The following is a 20,035-nucleotide window of genomic DNA, read 5'->3' as shown; positions in this document are numbered from 1 at the left end:
GGCCTGCATTCATTGCATGTAAAAAGCTGCTGTCGCATTCTAATGAAATTAGCTGTCAGACTGTCGGAATCTCAGATTGAATGTAGGCGACCGTTTCTTTAATTAGTGTGCTAATCGCACTGGTATATCAGGGAGCATCCACACTCTGGGACTAAAAGCATCTGAGGCAGAAGGGGGATTGTGTGTGTGTGTGTGTGTGTGTGTGTACATGCGGGTCTGCCTTTCTGGTGTATACATGTGTGTGTGTGTGTGTGTGTGTGTGTGTGTGTGTGTGTGTGTGTGTGTGTGTGTGTGTGTGTGTGTGTGTGTGTGCGTGCGTGCGTGCGGCGACCCACGGTGCGAGACTTAATGGATTCTTCTGTGACGCTGCCCAGACAGGCGGGAACAGCAACGCTCTCCGTCTAACAACATTAGCATAAAACAAGTACACGGCTCGATACAGAAAAACAAGATCTGCAGACATAATTATACAGGCCGGCTAATGTTTTATTTATGCAAAAGCTCTCCATCGCAATCATTAGTCTGTCTCCCTGCCTGCCCGCCTGCCTGTGAAGTGAGGGTACGCCGTAGCACTAGCAACCGCTACCTATTATTCTCCAGAAGTGAACCATTTTATAACAAGCACATAGCCAGCCACAGAGAAGCTTTCAATACCTGGCCATGTTTGCAGTGGATTGTGCTTAAATGTACACTGTGCAAGGTGACATCATCATACACAGCGGAGAGACTTCTTGCTTTACCACCAATGACATCAGACTTTAAATCAACCAAGACTGCTATTGACTCGACCTAATTGCGCTCTACCTTGAGGCATGCCAAAATGTGGAATCTTGGCAAATTACAATGTTTTTGCTGTTGATTTCTGTAAACAGGAAGTCACCCCGCTGTATATGATGACGCCATCTTGCTGAGAGTATCTTTAAGCCAAGGCATTATTCTTTAGTGAGTGGTGACACATAACATTACACACAGCATCTTTGGGCCAAGCTCAGAATGGAATTTGAACCTTCTACCTTGTAGGTCAGCTTTGGTGAAACCAACTTTGTTAGCGAAAAGAACAGAAAGTGAAAAACGATAAAATAAGGTTAGTAGGTGGCCAATGACTGTCGGTTAATAAAGCAAGCGCTTTACTAACATAGACATGCCCTTTAACCTCTCTAAGGAAGGGGTCAGGGGTCAGGGCTACACTACCATGACAACCAAACTATAAGGAGACATGAAACAGATGGGAACAGTACAGAGAAAACATGTAGGTGAAGATGGTTATGGATTGGAGATTTTTGGGCCTATTGAGACACATTGTATATTGTCACATCAACAAATGAAGGCCTATTTGGAAGGGCATTGCACCATCGGTTTAGCTACATGGTTACCTGTTTAGTCATTGCACATAATTCAGACACACTTTACTAAAATATTCATATTCAAGTGAAAATGACAACAGGAAATAACAAACAGACATCTGCATGGAAACCTGCAAAGGAATATGACGCAAGCAATATTTTCATTTGACATGAATAAGGTATTTAATCAAACCCAATTAGGATTTTTAAACATTGTGTAGTATACTTAAAAGCATATGGGACCATTGCTGCTCAAGAGTGATGAAAACACAAAGGTTAGTATGCATATGTTTTACAATGAAGGAATGAGGACAAACGACACAAGACGGTTCAGGGATGACGTGAGTCACAGAAACAACGAAATACAGTTTAACACTAATTTTGTTTACCTTCAGATTGAACTTAAACGCATTGCTGCCGACAGTAATGAATGAGAGCTGCATTGGACAATTAGGTACGAGTGCTCTTCAAGGCCTCGAGTTCTGAGCTTCCAGCTCAGTACCCCAATGGTCGAGGCATTAGCGCCATCTAGTGAGGGTTTGATTCAATTACAATAAACTATGCCTTACATTCGAAGTTCAGGACTATAATGCTCCCCAAATCGATTTGTAACTTTGTTGACTGACCAACTTTGACGTAACATAGCCTACTAAAAGTCCATTGTTGATCCCTGATTAAAACTGCATGACAATATTATAATTAAACTGTCACATTGTTTTGTGATTAACTGTGAACAGGGGAGCCTTAAAGTAATAAAGCAGATTCGGGCCTATTTGTGTTTGTTCGTTTGTAATTGAAGTTGCCTATTTATTCATGGTCAATGCTATCAAGGTTCCTTGGGAAGTCCCTAACCATAACCCCCTACCCTAACCATTAAACTTACCTAAATCTAACCCTTATCTTAACTATTTAAAATGTAAACTTTAGTGGGGTATGGATGTCCCAAGGCACACGGATAGAACGGACTATTTATTCATGTTCTGATGAAAGCTCCGTTTGTTCCGTTTGTAACACTTCGGTCAACTCGCCATGCTTCTGGGTCTTCATGCTGGGCGTTAGAGACACCCAGCATGACCTTTACCTGGACCCAGTTTCCCATAGTGATGGAATTTAGGCTTTTACCAGTGTTTTAATGATGCATCTTTTCCAAAGACACCGCGCAGAAGAAGAAAAAAACTTCGCTAAGAGCCAACTTATGCTTGATCTGAACTGTGTGGTGCAATTTCGAGGCACGCATAGGCCAAATTGAGCTCCACACCTTGTGCGGAGGGGGCTCCATTTGGCCATCATTGACATGAATGGTTGACGATAGGTGAGTGCGGGAGATCCTGTGTAAACAAACCCACTCCACAGCGGCTCTGCGCTGCTCCACGAAGCGCAATAAGTATGAATGCCCTGACGTCTGCAGAGACCATATCACAGTAAATGCTGCACGGCCAATGCAGACGTCAGCTTGACCATGCACCTCCTTTTCAGTGTGTTGTTGGAGCATGGGTAGATACTGATAGTCCCGGGATAAGCTTTCTCCATTCAAACCTACATTATAGGCCTACTGACGATGGATCAACTCACATTAGGATTACCACCTATAGTAGCAAATATTGAGGCAGGGCATTATAATGCTTAGGCTTACCCTATAAAATGTACTAAAATCATAATTGTGCACATGTTGTCACACAGTATTAAATATGTTGAGGCAAACATTTGACATAGTGGAGCACAGAATTAGCTGAACAGAACCCAATTGACTGAACCATATAGGAACTACGTAGCCTAATCGATCGGACTACCCTAAGTTTTTATGCAGTGACCACGGGTTTTCATTGTAAGCATATTTCTTATTCTTGTCTTGTTTGTTAACTATAGCAAAGACATTGGCAACCGTGTGGTGAACTTCATTCCGAAGATATCGCCGGCCACAGAGAGACAGATAAACAGCTTGATTTTATGTTTAGCAGGGAGGTCTTCTGTGTATAAAGTGATGGAATTTTTTTATTTTACCTTTATTTTACTAGGCAAGTCAGTTCAGAACAAATTCTTATTTTCAATGACGGCCTAGGAACAGTGGGTTAACTGCCTGTTCAGGGGCAGAACGACAGATTTGTACCTTGTCAGCTCGGGGATTCAAACTTGCAACCTTTCGGTTACTAGTCCAACGCTCTAACCACTAGGCTACCCTGCCGCCCCAGGGCATCGCATACGACCTCGATCACACCTACTGTACCATTGCACAAAATGGCATGTACGCATCATCATCTGGACACGTGTGCAACAGAAGTGAAACATTCACCTTCTGCTACCACTTCTGTCAAGCCGTGGACACACGCAGTTTGATGCAGCACGCAGGACACACTGCAATTGTCTTTGCGATGTACCGAAATGTAAATCAATGTGAGTGTGATGGAGGCGTTGGCTGTTGTACACGTGGTCTGAGGCAGTCCGTAAATACGAACATTTAGTAAGTACAACTTTAGCAAGAATGGTTTTAAGAAACAGCTCGGAGATTTAACAATGCTCCTAGGAAGGTTCTAAGATGAACTTAGCCTTAAACATGCTTATGGGAAACCGGGCCCATTGAAGCTCCCACGGACTGTTTGGGATAATTCATTCTGATAGTGTCGTTGGTTGTGTATAGACAATGTTAAGTTGTTTTAGCGTCTCAGGTATGCTATAGACCAGGGTTTCCTAACTGGTGGCCAGCAGGCTGAATTTGGCTGGCTGGTGGATTTATTTTCCCCACCCAGGTTTTCTGAGCAAATGTTTTTACGATGTTTTATTTTTATTGTTGGTCATAAAACACCAGGAAATCAGCTTCAAGTGATTTGAATTTTGGGAATACTTGGGAACAGATTTCCAAAATTCAAATCACTCGGAGCTGATTTCCTGGTGTTTTATGTCCAACAATAAAACAAAATGTAAAAGCAGAATAGCACCTGATCATATACAAATGTAAGTTTGAAGCCTATTAATTAATTAATGGTAACTATGTCCCCCCCACACCACCATCCGCTGAATAAAATAATTGGCTGGCGGCTGAATTTAGTTGATAATCCCTGCTATTGCGAGTCTTTCATTTTTGGTGAACTTGAAACTTTTTGAACAACAACCGTTTTTACCTTGAATTCCTGGACTGTCATTTTTTTGGTATGCCGACAACACTGTTCATAAAATCATACTTTTTGACAATGCTGCTCCGTCTGCTGTTGAACTATGTGCTCCAAAACCCAACTGACTACCCTGCCACTATTCTTGACAGGAAAGTTCATTACGTGACAATGATTTAGCAAAAGAATAAGTGAAAATACACACACCGATGCAAATATGTGCGCACACATCCTCACAGCCACTCACAGACAAACAAATGACAACAAAGAAGAAATGTCATGGATGTGATACAACGGAAGACCAAATAAATATGATTCATGAGCTTTTATTGTGAAAAATAAATAAACAGATATTTCAACACACACATCACGGTGTATACTGTATCTCCCAAAGTAACATTCAGACTTGTAATGAGAGGAAGACTTATGGGGATATAAATATGGAGTTATAGATATCCTGTACAATAGTCATAATGTTAAAGGTATATTAGGTGTATATTACTGCACCATTATGTGGCTCTCTGATACGCTCTTTTCAAAAGAACAACAAAAGAAACAAGAAGAACAAATGCACAACAGGTAGATTGAAATAAAATAAAAAAAACAAGATGAGAAAACACTCACATAAAAGAGAAAGGAAAATAAATGTTCAGAAAACAAAAGGATTCACGGTGCAAAACTCTTAAGACTCGGGAAACTTGCCCACTGACCAAAAACGATATTAACCAAAAATTATATTTGAAGAGTAGTCAAAAGAGCATAGAGTATTTGCAGCGATGATTCTTAATCTGAATGAAATGTGATGCTAGTGCAAAAATGTTTCAATAGGCCGTCGTCGGCTCGTTGATATGCATGGAATATTTCAAATAAACGCTAAACAAACTGAAACTTTTGGCATTCTAGTTTTGTGCGCACATTGCATACAAGCTGTTGTATCGTATCTGGGATTTTCCATATGGCTCCATAGAGACATTACAATTCTTATTCATACTATTCTCTACAGTTGCATTGTTGCTTGGGCAAAAAGAGCCGATTACATTTCTAATCTGAATATTAGTGCAAACTGTATGTAAATTTGGGTTGTACAGTATAGTGCGTTAAACCAACAAATAGCCAATCGTAGCTATGTATGATAAGGACTTATTGTACAGCACAAAATAGCAATTGATCACATAACACTTACATGCCCACACAATCAAAAGTTTTGTATACAAAACGGACATAATCAACATACCGGTAGCTCCCTGTCCTGTATGTACAGACACACAAATGTTTTCTTTATGTGTTTTTTTTTGTCTTTCTGAAACATGACTGTAGTTATCAATCATGACGAGCTCCTAAAACACTGATTAAAAAAAAAGCGAAACATCTCAAAACAACAAAGTCAACAATGGTTGTGCTTGTGCTAATGTGTACTAATGTTACTGTAATGCTGCTTTGAGCTGTGCTGATGTGACATCATCATTGTGCGACCAATGTGGCCGATATGAGCTAGGTCTGGTCCTCGAGGTTGAAGTTACCCATCACCACATATCTATAATTTCCTAACTTCAAACCCTGACCATATACATTAGGATGAATTAATACTGACCCTTCACCATTGGTTGGGGTCAACATCTACTGTACCTACTGTAACAATGGCAGTTGGTGGTGGTTGTAAATGTCCAGCCCTGCTCTAACTAACAGAGGGCTGTCTGGGTGGTGAGTGAGGTGACCAGCAGTGTTAGTAGGATGGACGAGGGAGCGTAAGGTACAAGGGAGGTGGAGCTACTGTTGGAGTTAAGGAGGAAGAATGGGCTCCCTGAGCTGTCGTTGACGTTTTTGTTGTTTCTGGGGTTGTAGTTTGGGTTGTAGTTTGAGTTTGAGCTGAGGTCCGAGTCGGACATGGTTTTGAGGGAGGGTGTACCTTCGCATCCTCGCTCGATCTGCCCGCTGCGGAACAGCGCGTCCTGGAGGAGGTCAGGGAGGCGGCCGTTGAGGTCCACAGAGGCCAGGCAGCCTTGGAAGCCATCCCGGGACGCCACCAGCTTGGGCAGGCTACCGTACATACCAGGGCCCAGTCCAGCAATAAACAGGTCACCTGGAGCGAGGAGGAGAGAGGACACCGACATGTACTGACAGAGTCGAGCTTTATCATTAAGTCTTTTATTTTACAGTCCTGGTAATGCTTTATTTTACAGTCCTGGTAATGCTTTATTTTACAGTCCTGGTAATGCTTTATTTTACAGTCCTGGTAATGCTTTATTTTACAGTCCTGGTAATGCTTTATTTTACAGTCCTGGTAATGCTTTATTTTACAGTCCTGTTTAAGCTGTTATTTTCAAATACATTATGTTTTTAAAGAGTGCTTTACGATAATTCATTGTAAAAATTCTACATAACCAACCAGGGTGGACGTATGCGACTCAAAACCACAATAGCCCATTGAGCTAAAGCCTAGGCATTAGCTCTGGGACATGGGTATTCAGGTCTCAAGCAAGGTTAGTCGTCCCACATGGTTCACTGAACCACCTCTGCTATATACTCTACCTTTCAGGTCGAGGTTTTTGGCTCCATTGACCACCTGGCTGGTTGCCTTGGCGTCCACCTTCAGCGTGTGGATGTTGCTGTTGTCACGGGTGATGACCACGTTGTGCCACTGGTTGTCATGGAGAGCCCGGTCGCTGTTACCCTTGATGACGTTAGGCCCATTGCCAAGGTCAAACACGTAGTGGATGTACCTGAGGGAGGTCAAAAGTCAGTCTGGTCACTGAATAGAACACCTGTTTGACCAATAGGAGTGGCGCAGCAAAGGAGATGACCTCTAGGCCTCTGTGAGTGGAGGATGGGAACTACAAGGATATGTCAAAATGGTGACATATAACCACTGCAGTTATACACTACATGGCCAAAAGTATGTGGACACCTTCTCGTCAACCTTCTGGTCCCCCCCTTTGCTGCTATAACAGCCTCCACTCTTCTGGGGAAGGCTTTCCACTAGATGTTGGAACATGCTGCGGGGAGATTCAGTCACAAGAGCATTAGTGAGATCAGGCACTTATGTTGGGAGATGGCTCGCAGTCGGCCTTCCAATTCATCCCAAAGGTGTTCGATGGAGTTGAGGTCATGGCTCTGTGCAGGCCAGTCAAGTTCTTTCACAAGAGGTCGACAAACCATTTCGCTTTGTGCACGGGGGCATTTCGTGCTGAAACAGGAAATGTCCATCTACAAATTGTTGACGCAAAGTTGGAAGTACAGAATCGTCTAGAATGTCATTGTATGCTGTGAGGTTAAGATTTCCCTAAGGGGCCTAGCCCGAACCATGAAAAACAGCCCCAGACCATTATTCCTCCACCACCAAAAATAACAGTTGGCACTATGCATGCGGACAGGTTGCGTTCTCCTGGCATCCGCCAAACCCAGATTTGTCCGTCAGACTGCCAGATGGTGAAGCATGATTCATCACTCCAATGGCGGCAAACTTTACACTACTCCAGCCAACGCTTGGCATTGCGCACGGTGATCTACTCGCTTCAGCACTCGGCGGTCCCGTTCTGTGAGCTTGTGTGGCCTACCACTTTACGGCTGAGCCGTTGCTGCTGCTAGACGTTTCCACTTCACAACAACAGCACTGACAATTGACCGGGGCAGCAATTTGACTTGTTGGAAAGGTGGCTTCCTATGACGGTGCCACGTTGCAAGCTCTTCAGTACAGCCCATTCTACTGCCAATGTTTGTCTACGGGTGTGGCTGAAATATTTGAAGGGCTGTCCACATACATATATGTCACCTTTTCTTTCTTTTTTTACCCCTTTTTCTCCCCAATTTCATGGTGTCCAATTGTTGTAGTAGCTACTATCTTGTCTCATCACTACAACTCCCGTACGGGCTCGGGAGAGACAAAGGTTGAAAGTCATGCGTCCTCCGATACACAACCCAACCTAGCCGCACTGCTTCTTAACACAGCGCACATCCAACCCGGAAGCCAGCCGCACCAATGTGTCGGAGGAAACACCGTGCAACCTTGGTTAGCGCGCACTGCGCCCGGCCCGCCACAGGAGTCGCTGGTGCGCGATGAGACAAGGATTTCCCTACCGACCAAGCCCTCCCTAACCCGGACGACGCTAGGCCAATTGTGCGTCGCCCCATGGACCTCCCGGTCGCGGCCGGTTACGAAAGAGCCTGGGCGCGAACCCAGAGTCTCTGATGGCACAGCTGGCGCTGCAGTACAGCACCCTTAACCACTGCGCCACCCGGGAGGCCACATATATGTCACTTATTGTGATTATTATTGTTATATGCTACTGTAATACCATCCCTGTGTGCTGTCCTTCGTAGTTGTGGTGGCAAAAACAAACAAAAAAAGTTAATTAACAACAAAGTCTAAGACCAGGTCGGATCCCACTCACCCTTTGACTAGCTCCACAGCGATGAAGTCGTTTCCGTCTCCACTGTTGAACATTATGAAGCCGTCCGGGGAGGTGGTTTTGAACTGGAAGAACAGGTGCATAGAGGTGTAGGCCTGCAGGGTGGCCAGGCTCAGGTAGCTGCTCTTGGACTTGAAGGTCACAGGGTCAGCGATGATGGAGCGCATGCCAAACCGGGCGTTTAGCTCGCAGAAGTCGATGTCTCCGTTCTTACAGAGATCAATGTACAGCATCCCGTTGAACCTGGAGTCAATAGATGGGAATAAGGTTCGATTTGAAAAAAATGATATTATCTGACGCATTAAAACAGATAAAGTAAACCACTTTCTTGTCAACTGGAAGAACTTGTCATTCACTAACGGCAAACGTATCAACAAGATCTGCTGAAGTGAAGCAAAACAAAACAGCCATGTTAACTGGTTCAGATTTGGTTTCACCAAAACTGACACCATATGTCAACCTATCCAATGCGATGGCGTAGTACTCACATTCAGATCTGTTCGCATTGCCTGTAAAGAGCTTGTATCTTGTATACTGCTATGTCTTTCTGGGTGAAGTAACGGCGTTCATAACAGTATACGGGCAGGAAGTATATAACAAAGTATATGAGAGAAGAGGAACCTGAGGCTCTGCAGGTGTCCGATGAAGCTAGAGGGGATGGCCGAGACGAAGCGTCTCTCCGTCATGATGCCCGTCTCGATGTTGTGGAACTCAAGACGGGTGTGGTCACCCGCCATCTGGCCTGGAGTAGGGGATGAAGTGGAAAAGAAGAAAAAAGAAAAAAGAAAAAAAGAAAAAACTGTCTGATACTAACACAAAAGGGCTGAATTTAAAGAGGTGGTGAAATTACAACTGAATAAGCTCAGCAAGAACAATTCAGACATATCAATAGTCACCTTTCTCAAATACTTATTTCAAATAAACATTTAAAACCACCGGAAGGACAGTTCACGTTAACGAGCTAATTCTGTCATTCCCGTAAGCCTGAAACTAAATGAGAACACCAGACACATCAACCCACACAAACAGTGGCTGATGAGGAACTTTCTCTCAGACTGTAGCTAGTATAGTACCTTCTGCTACGTCATCGTCCACCGTGAGCTTGTAGGTTTTTCCCCGGCGGACCACGCGCACCGTATGCCACTCATTATCATTGAGTTTTTGCCCAGCATACAGGGTCTCGGGTCCCTTGCCTGAGAACGATGGTTGGTCACAAAGTTAAAGTTGTCCTGCCTCCCCAACCAAACCTTTGCTTTCCAGTTGCTTTCCAGTTTCCAATAGGGGCTGTCATATTGTCATATATTCCAATAGAAGGAGGTGACATAATGGGCTTATTTGTAACGACTCAAAAGGAGCAGGTGTAATACAAGGCATATATTGGGGATGATGACAGCAGAGCTCCTTGAGCATGTCAAGTTGATTTGTATTCTGATTCATTGTCAATTGGGATCATTTTGGCATTTTCACTTTGTTCACTTTTCAAATTACACGTGTACTGGGTGTTACTGTGGAAAACAAAGGTTAGGTTATTTTGGTAAATAGCAACAACGAATACATTTTTCTACAACAATATTTCTTAAATTGTGATTGCACACTGGAATAGCACCTTCACTGCGGAAACGTACGACTTTAAATATGTACTCAGCAGAAAAACCACTGCAGTCAATGTAACAATTACACAGCTTTTACTCATCATAGGGTCTGGAAGTACCTTCCAAATACTTTCAAAAATCTGTTATTAATAGATGAATACTACGTAGTTCAAAGAGGACTGTAGTGTTACCTACACGTACACTAGGTTATTACTGTACCTTTCACAGCCAAGTAACGCCCCAGAGCTGATCGCTTGAACTTCAGCTTGGTTTAGCCAGAATCCCTCTAAGCACCAGTAAAGCCCAGTGATCTAGACAGTCTACTGCACTACCGTGTGTGTGTGTGTGTGTGTGTGTGTGTGTGTGTGTGTGTGTGTGTGTGTGTGTGTGTGTGTGTGTGTGTGCGTGTGTGTGTGTGTGTGCGTGTGCGTCTGACAGTACTTTTCTGGCCTTTGTAACGGCAGGAGATACAGGAGCTTCAGCAGGAGCGATATTCTCCGGGACACTTCCGTGTGTTCTCACCCTGTCATGGGTGTGCTGTTGATTTAAAACAGCCGACACAAACAGAGTCTGGCAGACACAACCACATGAGCTCAAAACCCCTGGAGGGATGCTGCATTGATTTGGACAGTTTCATGTTTCCTTGCGCTGTCATTTTGGGAGTGTTAACATCTTGACTTTTAGTTTTGAAGGTGGCGGGTATTGGGCCCAGTAATGTCATCGCATCATTTCGGGTAATGCTCGTAATGTTACTCATTACTAAGATGTACTGTACCGCTCTTTTATAACTAAGACTATTAGCTCTTAAATCACAAAAGAGCCCTCTTTTTACACAATATTACAAAGGGGGTAAAAATATAAGTGATTGGAAAGGTACTGTGGGTTTATTTCTGAGACTACCTTGACTTTCTTTTCCAGGTAGGCTACCCAGCAGAAGACATTATGTCAAATCTGGATTCCACTCTTTGTCCTGAAATGCCACAGCAATTTACTGCAGCAATTAGCATCAGACATTATAGGAGCCGAATGTACAATAACAGTAATCATATCTGTCACTCACACACACAAGCATGCACACAGGGACGCGTGGACACACACGCACGCAGGAACACGTGCACACACACACATACACACACACTGAACGCGTCTCTTACATAAAAGACCGCAGTCCTCACATGCTCTTAGTCTGTCGAGAACTTTGAAACTAATGTGCAGCACTTAAAATGTACTTTTCATTCTAGTGTCTGACAATTTAGACAGACAGACAGACAGACAGACAGACAGACAGACAGACAGACAGACAGACAGACAGACAGACAGACAGACAGACAGACAGACAGACAGACAGACAGACAGACAGACAGACAGACAGACAGACAGACAGACAGACAGACAGACAGACAGACAGACAGTACTGTACACTAAAGGTTTCCGAGCCCTATTCATGAGTAAAAGCAGTTAATGTTGACCCTCTCTCCAACAGTATGGACACTTAATATACCTGAGTGTATTATAGTGTCGTACTAAAGCTCTGACTTAGAGACACACGTTTAGAAGCAAACAGAGCTCACCAAATTGACACATTAAAAGAAATCGTACAGTATCATGACACTGATATAATCATAATAAAACCATTAACTAATTTGTCGCATTTCACTTGAAGAGGACCTACACTATATGAATAGTATAACATCTTTACATATATATATATGTTTATCATTTTGTATATTCAAGTTACATATTCTACAACACATATATATTGTAGTAGAATAAGTCTATGTATTCTACGTTGTCCACCTACGATGAAGCTCTTTCATGTTAGAATTTTCAAATGTTTAGTTATGTAACAAGTGGTGATTTATTAATCTCAACTTCGTGCTGAAAACCAAAACGCTAAACATTGTATCTGCCATATATGATTTTTGAAAAGGGTTATATAATTATCAATCTCTTAAAAAGGGAATTATATTGCAGCAAAAAAAAACGCTAAATCAAACCTTCATTACAGTAGAACTTCCTATATAACTAAAATACATTCATGCGGGGGAAAAGAAATTCGGTCACAGGACATTATAACATGAAATGTTCTTATTTAATAAAATATGGCCTTACATAAAACTAAAACCTAAGAGATTAACAAATCACCACCCTGACTGTCTGTTTCCAGTTTGAGTGTTTCTGTTGTCCGTGATCTATTGATGGTCTGACCAGCTGAACTGACAGACACACCCCTTCTCCAACCAACACCATAGGGAATCAGAGAAAGACACACTTAAAATAACACATTCCTTTAAACAGCAGAGTATCATAATACAAGAGCAAAATGAAACTTGAGTGTTAACTTACTGGAAGTACAGTTTATCCTGATACAGTCTAGATGGGGAAGAATAAATGACAGATGAAATTGCATCCTTCAAGGTTATAGCTGCAGACATCCAAAAACAAGAATTCCACCCTTCCGGGGACGTCCACATGCAGAGAGGCGGCCATTTTGTAGGGGGGAGGTGGGGGATCCTATATAGACTTTCAGGTGCTAGACTGTTAGCTTAGATTACAAATGGCTGGCTTGAATTCTACAAGTGTGACTGCAATTGCAATATGATTGTAATAACTGGTAATGTAGCAATAAGTATGAGGTAGAATGAATATATTCACAAATGTCAAATCTTTGGTCCATATACAATAGTTATGGCTGACATGGGGATTAGTTGGGTGTTGTATGGTAAAATGTACATAGCGCTTTTGCAGCACTTGTTTAAGTTATGAAATTAACTTAGTTTTGTGACCACCACTATAACACTTAGATTATACACATATGGGAAAAAGTAATTTATTTAAAGCTGCATAACAAGGACACTGGCTGTCAACATTTTAAAAATGGCCGCTTTTATTTTACCAACCACATAGATTCTCCAACCCAGCATAGACTTCCATTTTGGAATAGTTTTCATTTTGATTTTAAACACAAAGTCTCCAGCTCCGAAGCCTTCACACCAACTTGTTGACTAAACAGGCAATTAAAATCATATATCTGATATTAGCAAGAAGGTGGTGTTAGCTATTCATATTGGAGCCACAGATCTTTGAAACAGTGCAATGCTATTCTACTTGACAGTTGAATAAACTTAAATATTTTAAAAAGTGTTACAACACTTATTATTTTGGAGCAATATTTCCAAGATTTTCAATTTAAAAAAGCGAATGGACTAGTGAAAGATAATTGACTAGTTCCTTCGCTGACAACAAATTCCTACCTTGTTATAGGCCTACAGGTTTTTGTGACGGCCATTTTGAGTCGGCCTATGGGATCCTGCAAGGGACATTCTGGGTTGGTCACCATGTGGCTGGTGGGTTCATGTGTCGTCAACCGCAACAGAAAAGTGGGAGCGAACAGCCGCGATCCAATCAGCACCAGCACCATGCAGAGGCATAAGACCCTCATATCTAACAGTACAGCACAGAGACTGTGTTGCTCAGTTGGTAGAGCATGGCGCTTACAAGGGGTGTGGGTTCGATTCCCACTGGGGTCACCCATACGTAAAATGTATGCACGCATGACAGTAAGTCGCTTTGGACATCTTCTAAAATGCGTAAATATTCTATGAAACAATGTAAAATATGGGTTTAGATAAACATATCAAGGATATGTATCTCTTTAACACTTAAATGTGGATATGTGATGCTTGTTATTGATATTGTATTTGATACAAAAAGTGAATTGTGTAGGGTAGTTTTGTGTAGCCAATTTTTGTAGTTGCAATGCAGTTTCTTCTTAATAAAATACTTTTGATGACTAAAGTAATATTTAGTGTGCAAAATATAGTCTATCAATTGCTACTGTGGGTACTATAACAACGAAGCACACTACAAACTATTATGACAAATACCCAGCTTTATTAAAGCTTTAATCAACGTTAAAGACAAATAGTGTGTAAATATAGGTTATGTATAGTAGTGCTTCTTTCCTTTTTGCAACACAGTGGTGTGTTTGTAAAAAAAAAGAGAGAAGGAAGGTTGCCTGGGGGGCAGCCAGCTGCAGGTTTGGCTGGGCTCTGTTCTCGGGCTGTTCGCCTGACGGGCCGCAGGCTTAAGGCCTTTGAAGGGGTGAATACCATCTTTTGACAAAGCATGATGGGAAAATGGAGTTGATAGCTAGATGTACATAGAGAGCGTATATAGTATGTGTACACCATAAACAAATAGAAGGAGAACAAACCCAAAATCAAAAGCCAAGAATTCTCAACTTGAAGACAAGAAGATGATGTTAGTTGAAAATGTAAAGTTGAGATTTTTTTCTTTCTCAATTTGCTGTAGATGATGAACTGAGAATCAGTTGGAGTAAGTCACCTCTTAGAAAGTCACAGCACTGCACAATGCTTACAAAGTTATATTTGATATACTATACTATAATAACAATAGTGTGCAAATCAGCCATAGTGTGATATTCAAAAATAGTGCGCAATTCAGACTTTAAATGAACATTTAAGATATACTTTATAATTAATTATATCTACTGGTGCTGTGACTGTCTCAAAATGACAATGGCTATGGTTTATCTGTTCAAAAGATGGGCCAGACAGCATATTTATCAATGACAAGAACTTTCAGAATGAAATAGCTTAAATAAAGCCCCAAAAGTCTAGTTAAAAAGTATAGTAATTTCTATAAAGAGTGTTAATCAATCTATATCTAATGACACATATAACAATAAAGTCCATGCAAATAAAAGTATAAATATATTTTTTGAATCATTACTCCTTACATTATTGCGATCCTTTACTCTAAGAACCAAACCAAACTACGAGTTGAAATAAGAAAGTTAAATAATAATGATGGAGGGATAGAGACATTGAACGAAGAGAGAAAGAGAGTGCCACATTGTTTAACACGTGGCGTAGTCTGTAATGTCATACGATACCTAGGTTGACCGTGAGCTTGACCCGGCCCCCGTCCAGCTCTAGACGCAGCGTGTCGGCCGAGTCCCGTGAGGTGGTGGCCATGAGCAGGCCGTAGGCCCGCTGGGACATGAAACGTAGAGACACGTCCTCAGCCTCTGTGTGCATCACCTGGGGCATCACCACCTTCATGTACATACTGCCGTCATAACTCAAGATGGATGCCTCTGCCAGGGGGGAGATGGAAGAGGGGAGAAAGAGAGAGAGACAGAGAGAGAGAGAGAGAGAGAGAGCGAGAGAGAGAGAGACAGAAACACAGAGCACGAGAGAGACACAGAGAGAGAGACACAGAGAGAGAGAGAGAGAGAGAGAGAGAGAGAGAGAGAGGGAGAGAGAGAGGGAGAGAGAGAGAGAAAGAGAGAGAGAGAGAGAGACATACATTTGTTAGTCACAACATCTGCTGTCACACATCTTGTTTAGGTGGAGAAATCTACATCATAACTTCATTTTCAGCACACGTGCATGCTCACACACAGACACACACACACACACACACACACATGCTCCCCATGCTATTGTCAGTTGCTGGTTTCCCATCACCGCTCTCTTCAGGTGAGCCTCTGTATTTTTTTTCACTCTCACACACATTTATCTGCCATAACAAATGTTAAATACATACTGTATCTACAGCATGCTGTGGACTCCCCTATAGCGTATCCAACTGTATTCGTTTACACACAGATGATGGCTGAGGTACAAGGGAAGGGTTCAAGATGGAACACACACATACACTCTTATACCTCACAGCCCGCTCCTGTCTCACAGTAGAGATGAGAGGGGGAGAGCGTTGTATGAAAATGCGTTAAATCGGCCATGAAATAGCTACTCTGGCCGAGCCGGGTTTAAAGCAGAGAGGAAGAACACGAGGGGGAAACAAAAGGAGACAGACTGTGCTACCCTACATCTGCTGGAATCTGTATCCACTGATATTACAAGCCTACTCTGCTCGCTCTCCTCCTCTCTCTCTCTTTCTCTCCATTTCTCTCTCCATTTCTTGCCTCCCGGCATCCAGCCAGTAGACACAAACACTCTTTTAGTCCTCACAGCTGTGAAAACTCCCTCCGGAAAACACACACACACACCCTCCTTTGACGCAGTAGCAAAGAAATTGCTGACAAACTCTGCAATTACATCCCAATCAATATGCTATTATGTACGATTAGATGCTTATCTCCCTCCTCCCCTCCAAGCTTCTGCCAAGGCCTAATATATACCCAGCATAACAGGTATAGGCTGGACGAGGACAGGGGGAACACCTCTGGGTACAATGAAGCCAGAACCAGGAAGAGAGAGGGGAAGAGATAGAGAAAGAGGGGATAAGAGTGGGTGAAAGATGGAGGAAGAGGTAGTGAAACGGAGAGAGAAGGAAAGAAGTAAGGTGGATAGTGAGAAAGAGAGGGTGATAAAGACAGTGAGAGAGAAAGAGAGAGAGAGAAGTAACACAATGGAGTTGGGAGAGAGAGATGGAACACCTCCAGACAGAATGTCTATGGTTGAGTGTGAGGTGTGAAGAGAGATCAGGAAGGTTTAATATCCCAGTAAGTGACTGTCAGGCTGATACTAACTGACAGAGCGACAGACCCCTGAGGGACAGACAGACAGACATGTCACTATAGTGTGTTCACATAGACGTGGTGGCAGGTTGTCTTCCGCTGGCAAGCCACAAACAATAGTCAGGGATTAGTCCCTTCAATTTAATCTTTTAATTTATCACAACTAGGCCGGTATTCAGAAAGCATCTCAGAATAGGAGTGCTGATCTAGGATCAGTTTTGCATTTTAAAACATAATAAATAAAAGGGAAGGGCCTGATCCTGGATCAGCACCCCCGACTGAGATTCTTTGTGAAAAGGGGCCCTAATATTGGCTTAATCAAATGGTTAAAACATCTATTTAATATGAAGGAAAGGATGTAGTGTAGGGAGAGGATGTGATTGGAGAGCATGGACAACGGAAACTCTTCGACTACAATATTCTACTGTAGCTACCATAATGTTTTGTTATTCTGCTTTTCTCTGTTCACAGTTACTGTCCATGTTACATCCTGAATATTATAGTCCCATTAAATGAACCATAATAAACATCATGAACACAAAGCGTATCCAATCCCGCGGCTGACTGAAAGTGTTCATTTACGCCAGTAATGAGGTGACAAAGCTGCCCTACCGCCAGGAATTTGGGCACTTTAATCAACAAAGAGCTTTAATTGACATTCCATCTGACCTATCGATGATGAGGTAGACCAGGATGGAATACTTAATCAGGAAGTTGGAGAATGGATCTGAGGATGTGATTGGGTGACTTTCAAGTCGAATGAGTAGGTGTGTATGAACATTTGACTGGTACTGTATGTGTTTGTGTGTTTTGTTTGTGAGCGTGTCATTGTGAGTCAGCCTCTCCGAGATATGTATTCAGATGACCTGCTCTGTTTAAAGGACACTGCCTCCACCGTGCTCTCCAGTAATGAAAAAGCTTGGCATGCATTAAGAGCCAATCAATGTTCATTATACTGTCAGTCCCCAACAGATAAAGAGCTGCTATCTCCCAATGACAAAGGCATGGCACTGACGCCATGACGACTGCACTCCACTGTTCCCACTGACTACACTGTCCTGTTGACCGCTTGTGTGTGTGTGTGTGTGTGTGTGTGTGTGTGTGTGTGTGTGTGTGTGTGTGTGTGTGTGTGTGTGTGTGTGTGTGTGTGTGTGTGTGTGCATGTGAGTGTGCGTGCAGTGACAAAAGCTTTGAACAGAGTGTACTAGCACGTAAACCATCCCAGTTTGATCTTCTATAACCACGGAGAGAATAGGACAGGAGTATCCACACCTTTCACTGTGCTCTGTTTGTTATGACACCTGCTGAGGACACAGAACACCTCTGTTTCCTTGTCTGAGTTGTGCTTGTACACTGCATTGGGTTCCTTGTCCTTGCTTTGACACCTCAACAGGACATGGTAAACACTTGTTTCCCCTGGCTCAGCCAGGGTACTTATACTGCTTTGATTCTCTATTACCTTTGTCCTTGGTTTGATTCTTTATTACACTCTTTATCCTTGCTTGGTTTGAAATGGAGGTAGGAGTGAGATGTGTGGAGAGTTTTTGACATTGACAAAAGCATACCAACTGTGATTTCACCATGTTCCTCCTCCTCCTCCCCCTCCTGATAGTGAAGCAAACAGCTGAGTGAATCTCAGATGTCCCCTTCAGCTCTGCTGAACCACACTGCATTTTTCAATTCCACACATACGCACCTGCACAAATGTACACACAAACTGTGTGTGCCTGTGAGTGTGTATCTGCGCGCGATTGTGTGTACTTGTGCATTGGCGCTTGCATGCGCGCCTGTGTGTATATGCACGCCAGTGTGTGTGTGTGTGTGTGTGTGTGTGCATAAGCGTGTGTTCGTCTGAGAGTGTGAAAGTGAATCAGTAACTCGGCGCAGCTCATTGTAATTGCTGATGAAGAAGATGAGAAGGAGGGGAAGGCTGACTGATTTTAAAGTCAGCTCCACTTTGCATAATTACCACACAAATTACACAGGAAAGAGAAGGTGCCATTAGGATGAAAGATTGGAGGATTTCACTTGAAAAGGGAAGAGTTTTGCTGCAATCTACTAGCAGATGTGAATACAGCCGAGGAGTAGCATGAGGTTGATCTAACAGGTGTGCTCATCTAACATTTATCTAGCAAAACAAACACACGCACGCACGCACAGGAACACACGCACACGCATATACACGTACGCACATGTGTGCGCACATAAACACACACACAGACTATACAGTGCCTGTAACTGTTCTCCTGTTCTCCTCTAGTCTAACCTCTAAGGGAATCTAGCTGGAGCGCCTTCCCTTAGTGTCAGCTTTTCCAAGCAACAGAGAAACGCCTCAGCTATTTCAAGGCCCCAGTCCTGAGTGCCCGCCAGTGAATTAACGGAGATGAAATAAGAACAAACCAGCCCCCCCCACACACATACACACAGCAATAAATAAGACACATTTAGAGAACAGACATAGTTCCAAACCACTGCAGAGGCAGTCATAAGAGCAGTCATAAGAGACAAATGTCTCACTAATTGTTTTTATGAAATGGAACTGCATTCATCCATATTCAATTGCCTTGGAATCAGAGTCTGATTTGAAGTCTTCTACCATGATAAACATTCTCACCACGATATCGCGATAAACATTCTCTCAGTCATTGTATCATTGTATCCCCCTCAGTTGACGTCAACCAGTGGTGATTATTTGTGGCGCAGCGCCCACAGAGAACCAAATATGATAAATGGACCCATAATGCGTAGAGACGTTACATGCCCTCAAAATGTCCTCTGAGTCTCTCAGCTGTGCGGTGGAGAGAGACTGTGGTTCTCACAAACAACCACATGGCTGCAGCAGAGTCCACAGTCACAATACGCTACACTGCAGTCTGAAGCGGGAGAGAAAAGTCAGAGAATGAGTGAGAAGTGAGTGAGTGAGTGAGTGAGTGAGATAGAGAAGCAAATAAAAGTAAGAGAGATGTTCATGCATCCAGAGAAAGTTTAAAACTACTATCAATCTAGTCATGGTTTGTAGGTCCACTAAAACATGCTGGGTGGTTTGGATGACCCATTTGCTAGGTTGCAGGCATTGGATCAC

At 42.8% G+C, this 20,035-nt stretch overlaps 1 protein-coding gene across 26 annotated transcripts in view; it reads right to left on the bottom strand.

Annotated features, from left to right (window-relative positions):
• Nucleotides 1-20,035, bottom strand: part of nrxn3a (neurexin 3a) — a 442,954-nt gene that overhangs the window by 275,377 nt on the left and 147,542 nt on the right. For 14 of the 26 annotated variants that reach the window (XR_002955173.2, XR_002955175.2, XR_002955174.2 and 11 more), the window contains 8 exons: nucleotides 15,364-15,567; nucleotides 12,792-12,818; nucleotides 9,927-10,046; nucleotides 9,475-9,595; nucleotides 8,836-9,096; nucleotides 6,977-7,167; nucleotides 6,354-6,527; nucleotides 1,014-1,040 (listed from right to left, as the gene is read on the bottom strand). Coding sequence is in view for 22 of the 26 variants with exons in the window: in XM_024436833.2 (XP_024292601.1) it covers nucleotides 1,014-1,040; nucleotides 6,354-6,527; nucleotides 6,977-7,167; nucleotides 8,836-9,096; nucleotides 9,475-9,595; nucleotides 9,927-10,046; nucleotides 12,792-12,818; nucleotides 15,364-15,567 (1,125 nt within the window). In the remaining 4 variants the exon portion in view is untranslated. The remainder of the gene's footprint in view (nucleotides 1-1,013; nucleotides 1,041-6,353; nucleotides 6,528-6,976; nucleotides 7,168-8,835; nucleotides 9,097-9,474; nucleotides 9,596-9,926; nucleotides 10,047-12,791; nucleotides 12,819-15,363; nucleotides 15,568-20,035) is intronic. The other 12 variants (XM_042329810.1, XM_042329811.1, XM_042329802.1 and 9 more) reach the window with 3 other exon arrangements.

Source organism: Oncorhynchus tshawytscha, linkage group LG11, assembly GCF_018296145.1.
Source record: "Oncorhynchus tshawytscha isolate Ot180627B linkage group LG11, Otsh_v2.0, whole genome shotgun sequence".
Taxonomy (NCBI): Eukaryota; Metazoa; Chordata; class Actinopteri; order Salmoniformes; family Salmonidae; genus Oncorhynchus; species Oncorhynchus tshawytscha.
The sequence above is the reverse complement of the archived record's forward strand: the minus strand, read 5'-3'. Positions and strand labels throughout refer to the sequence as shown.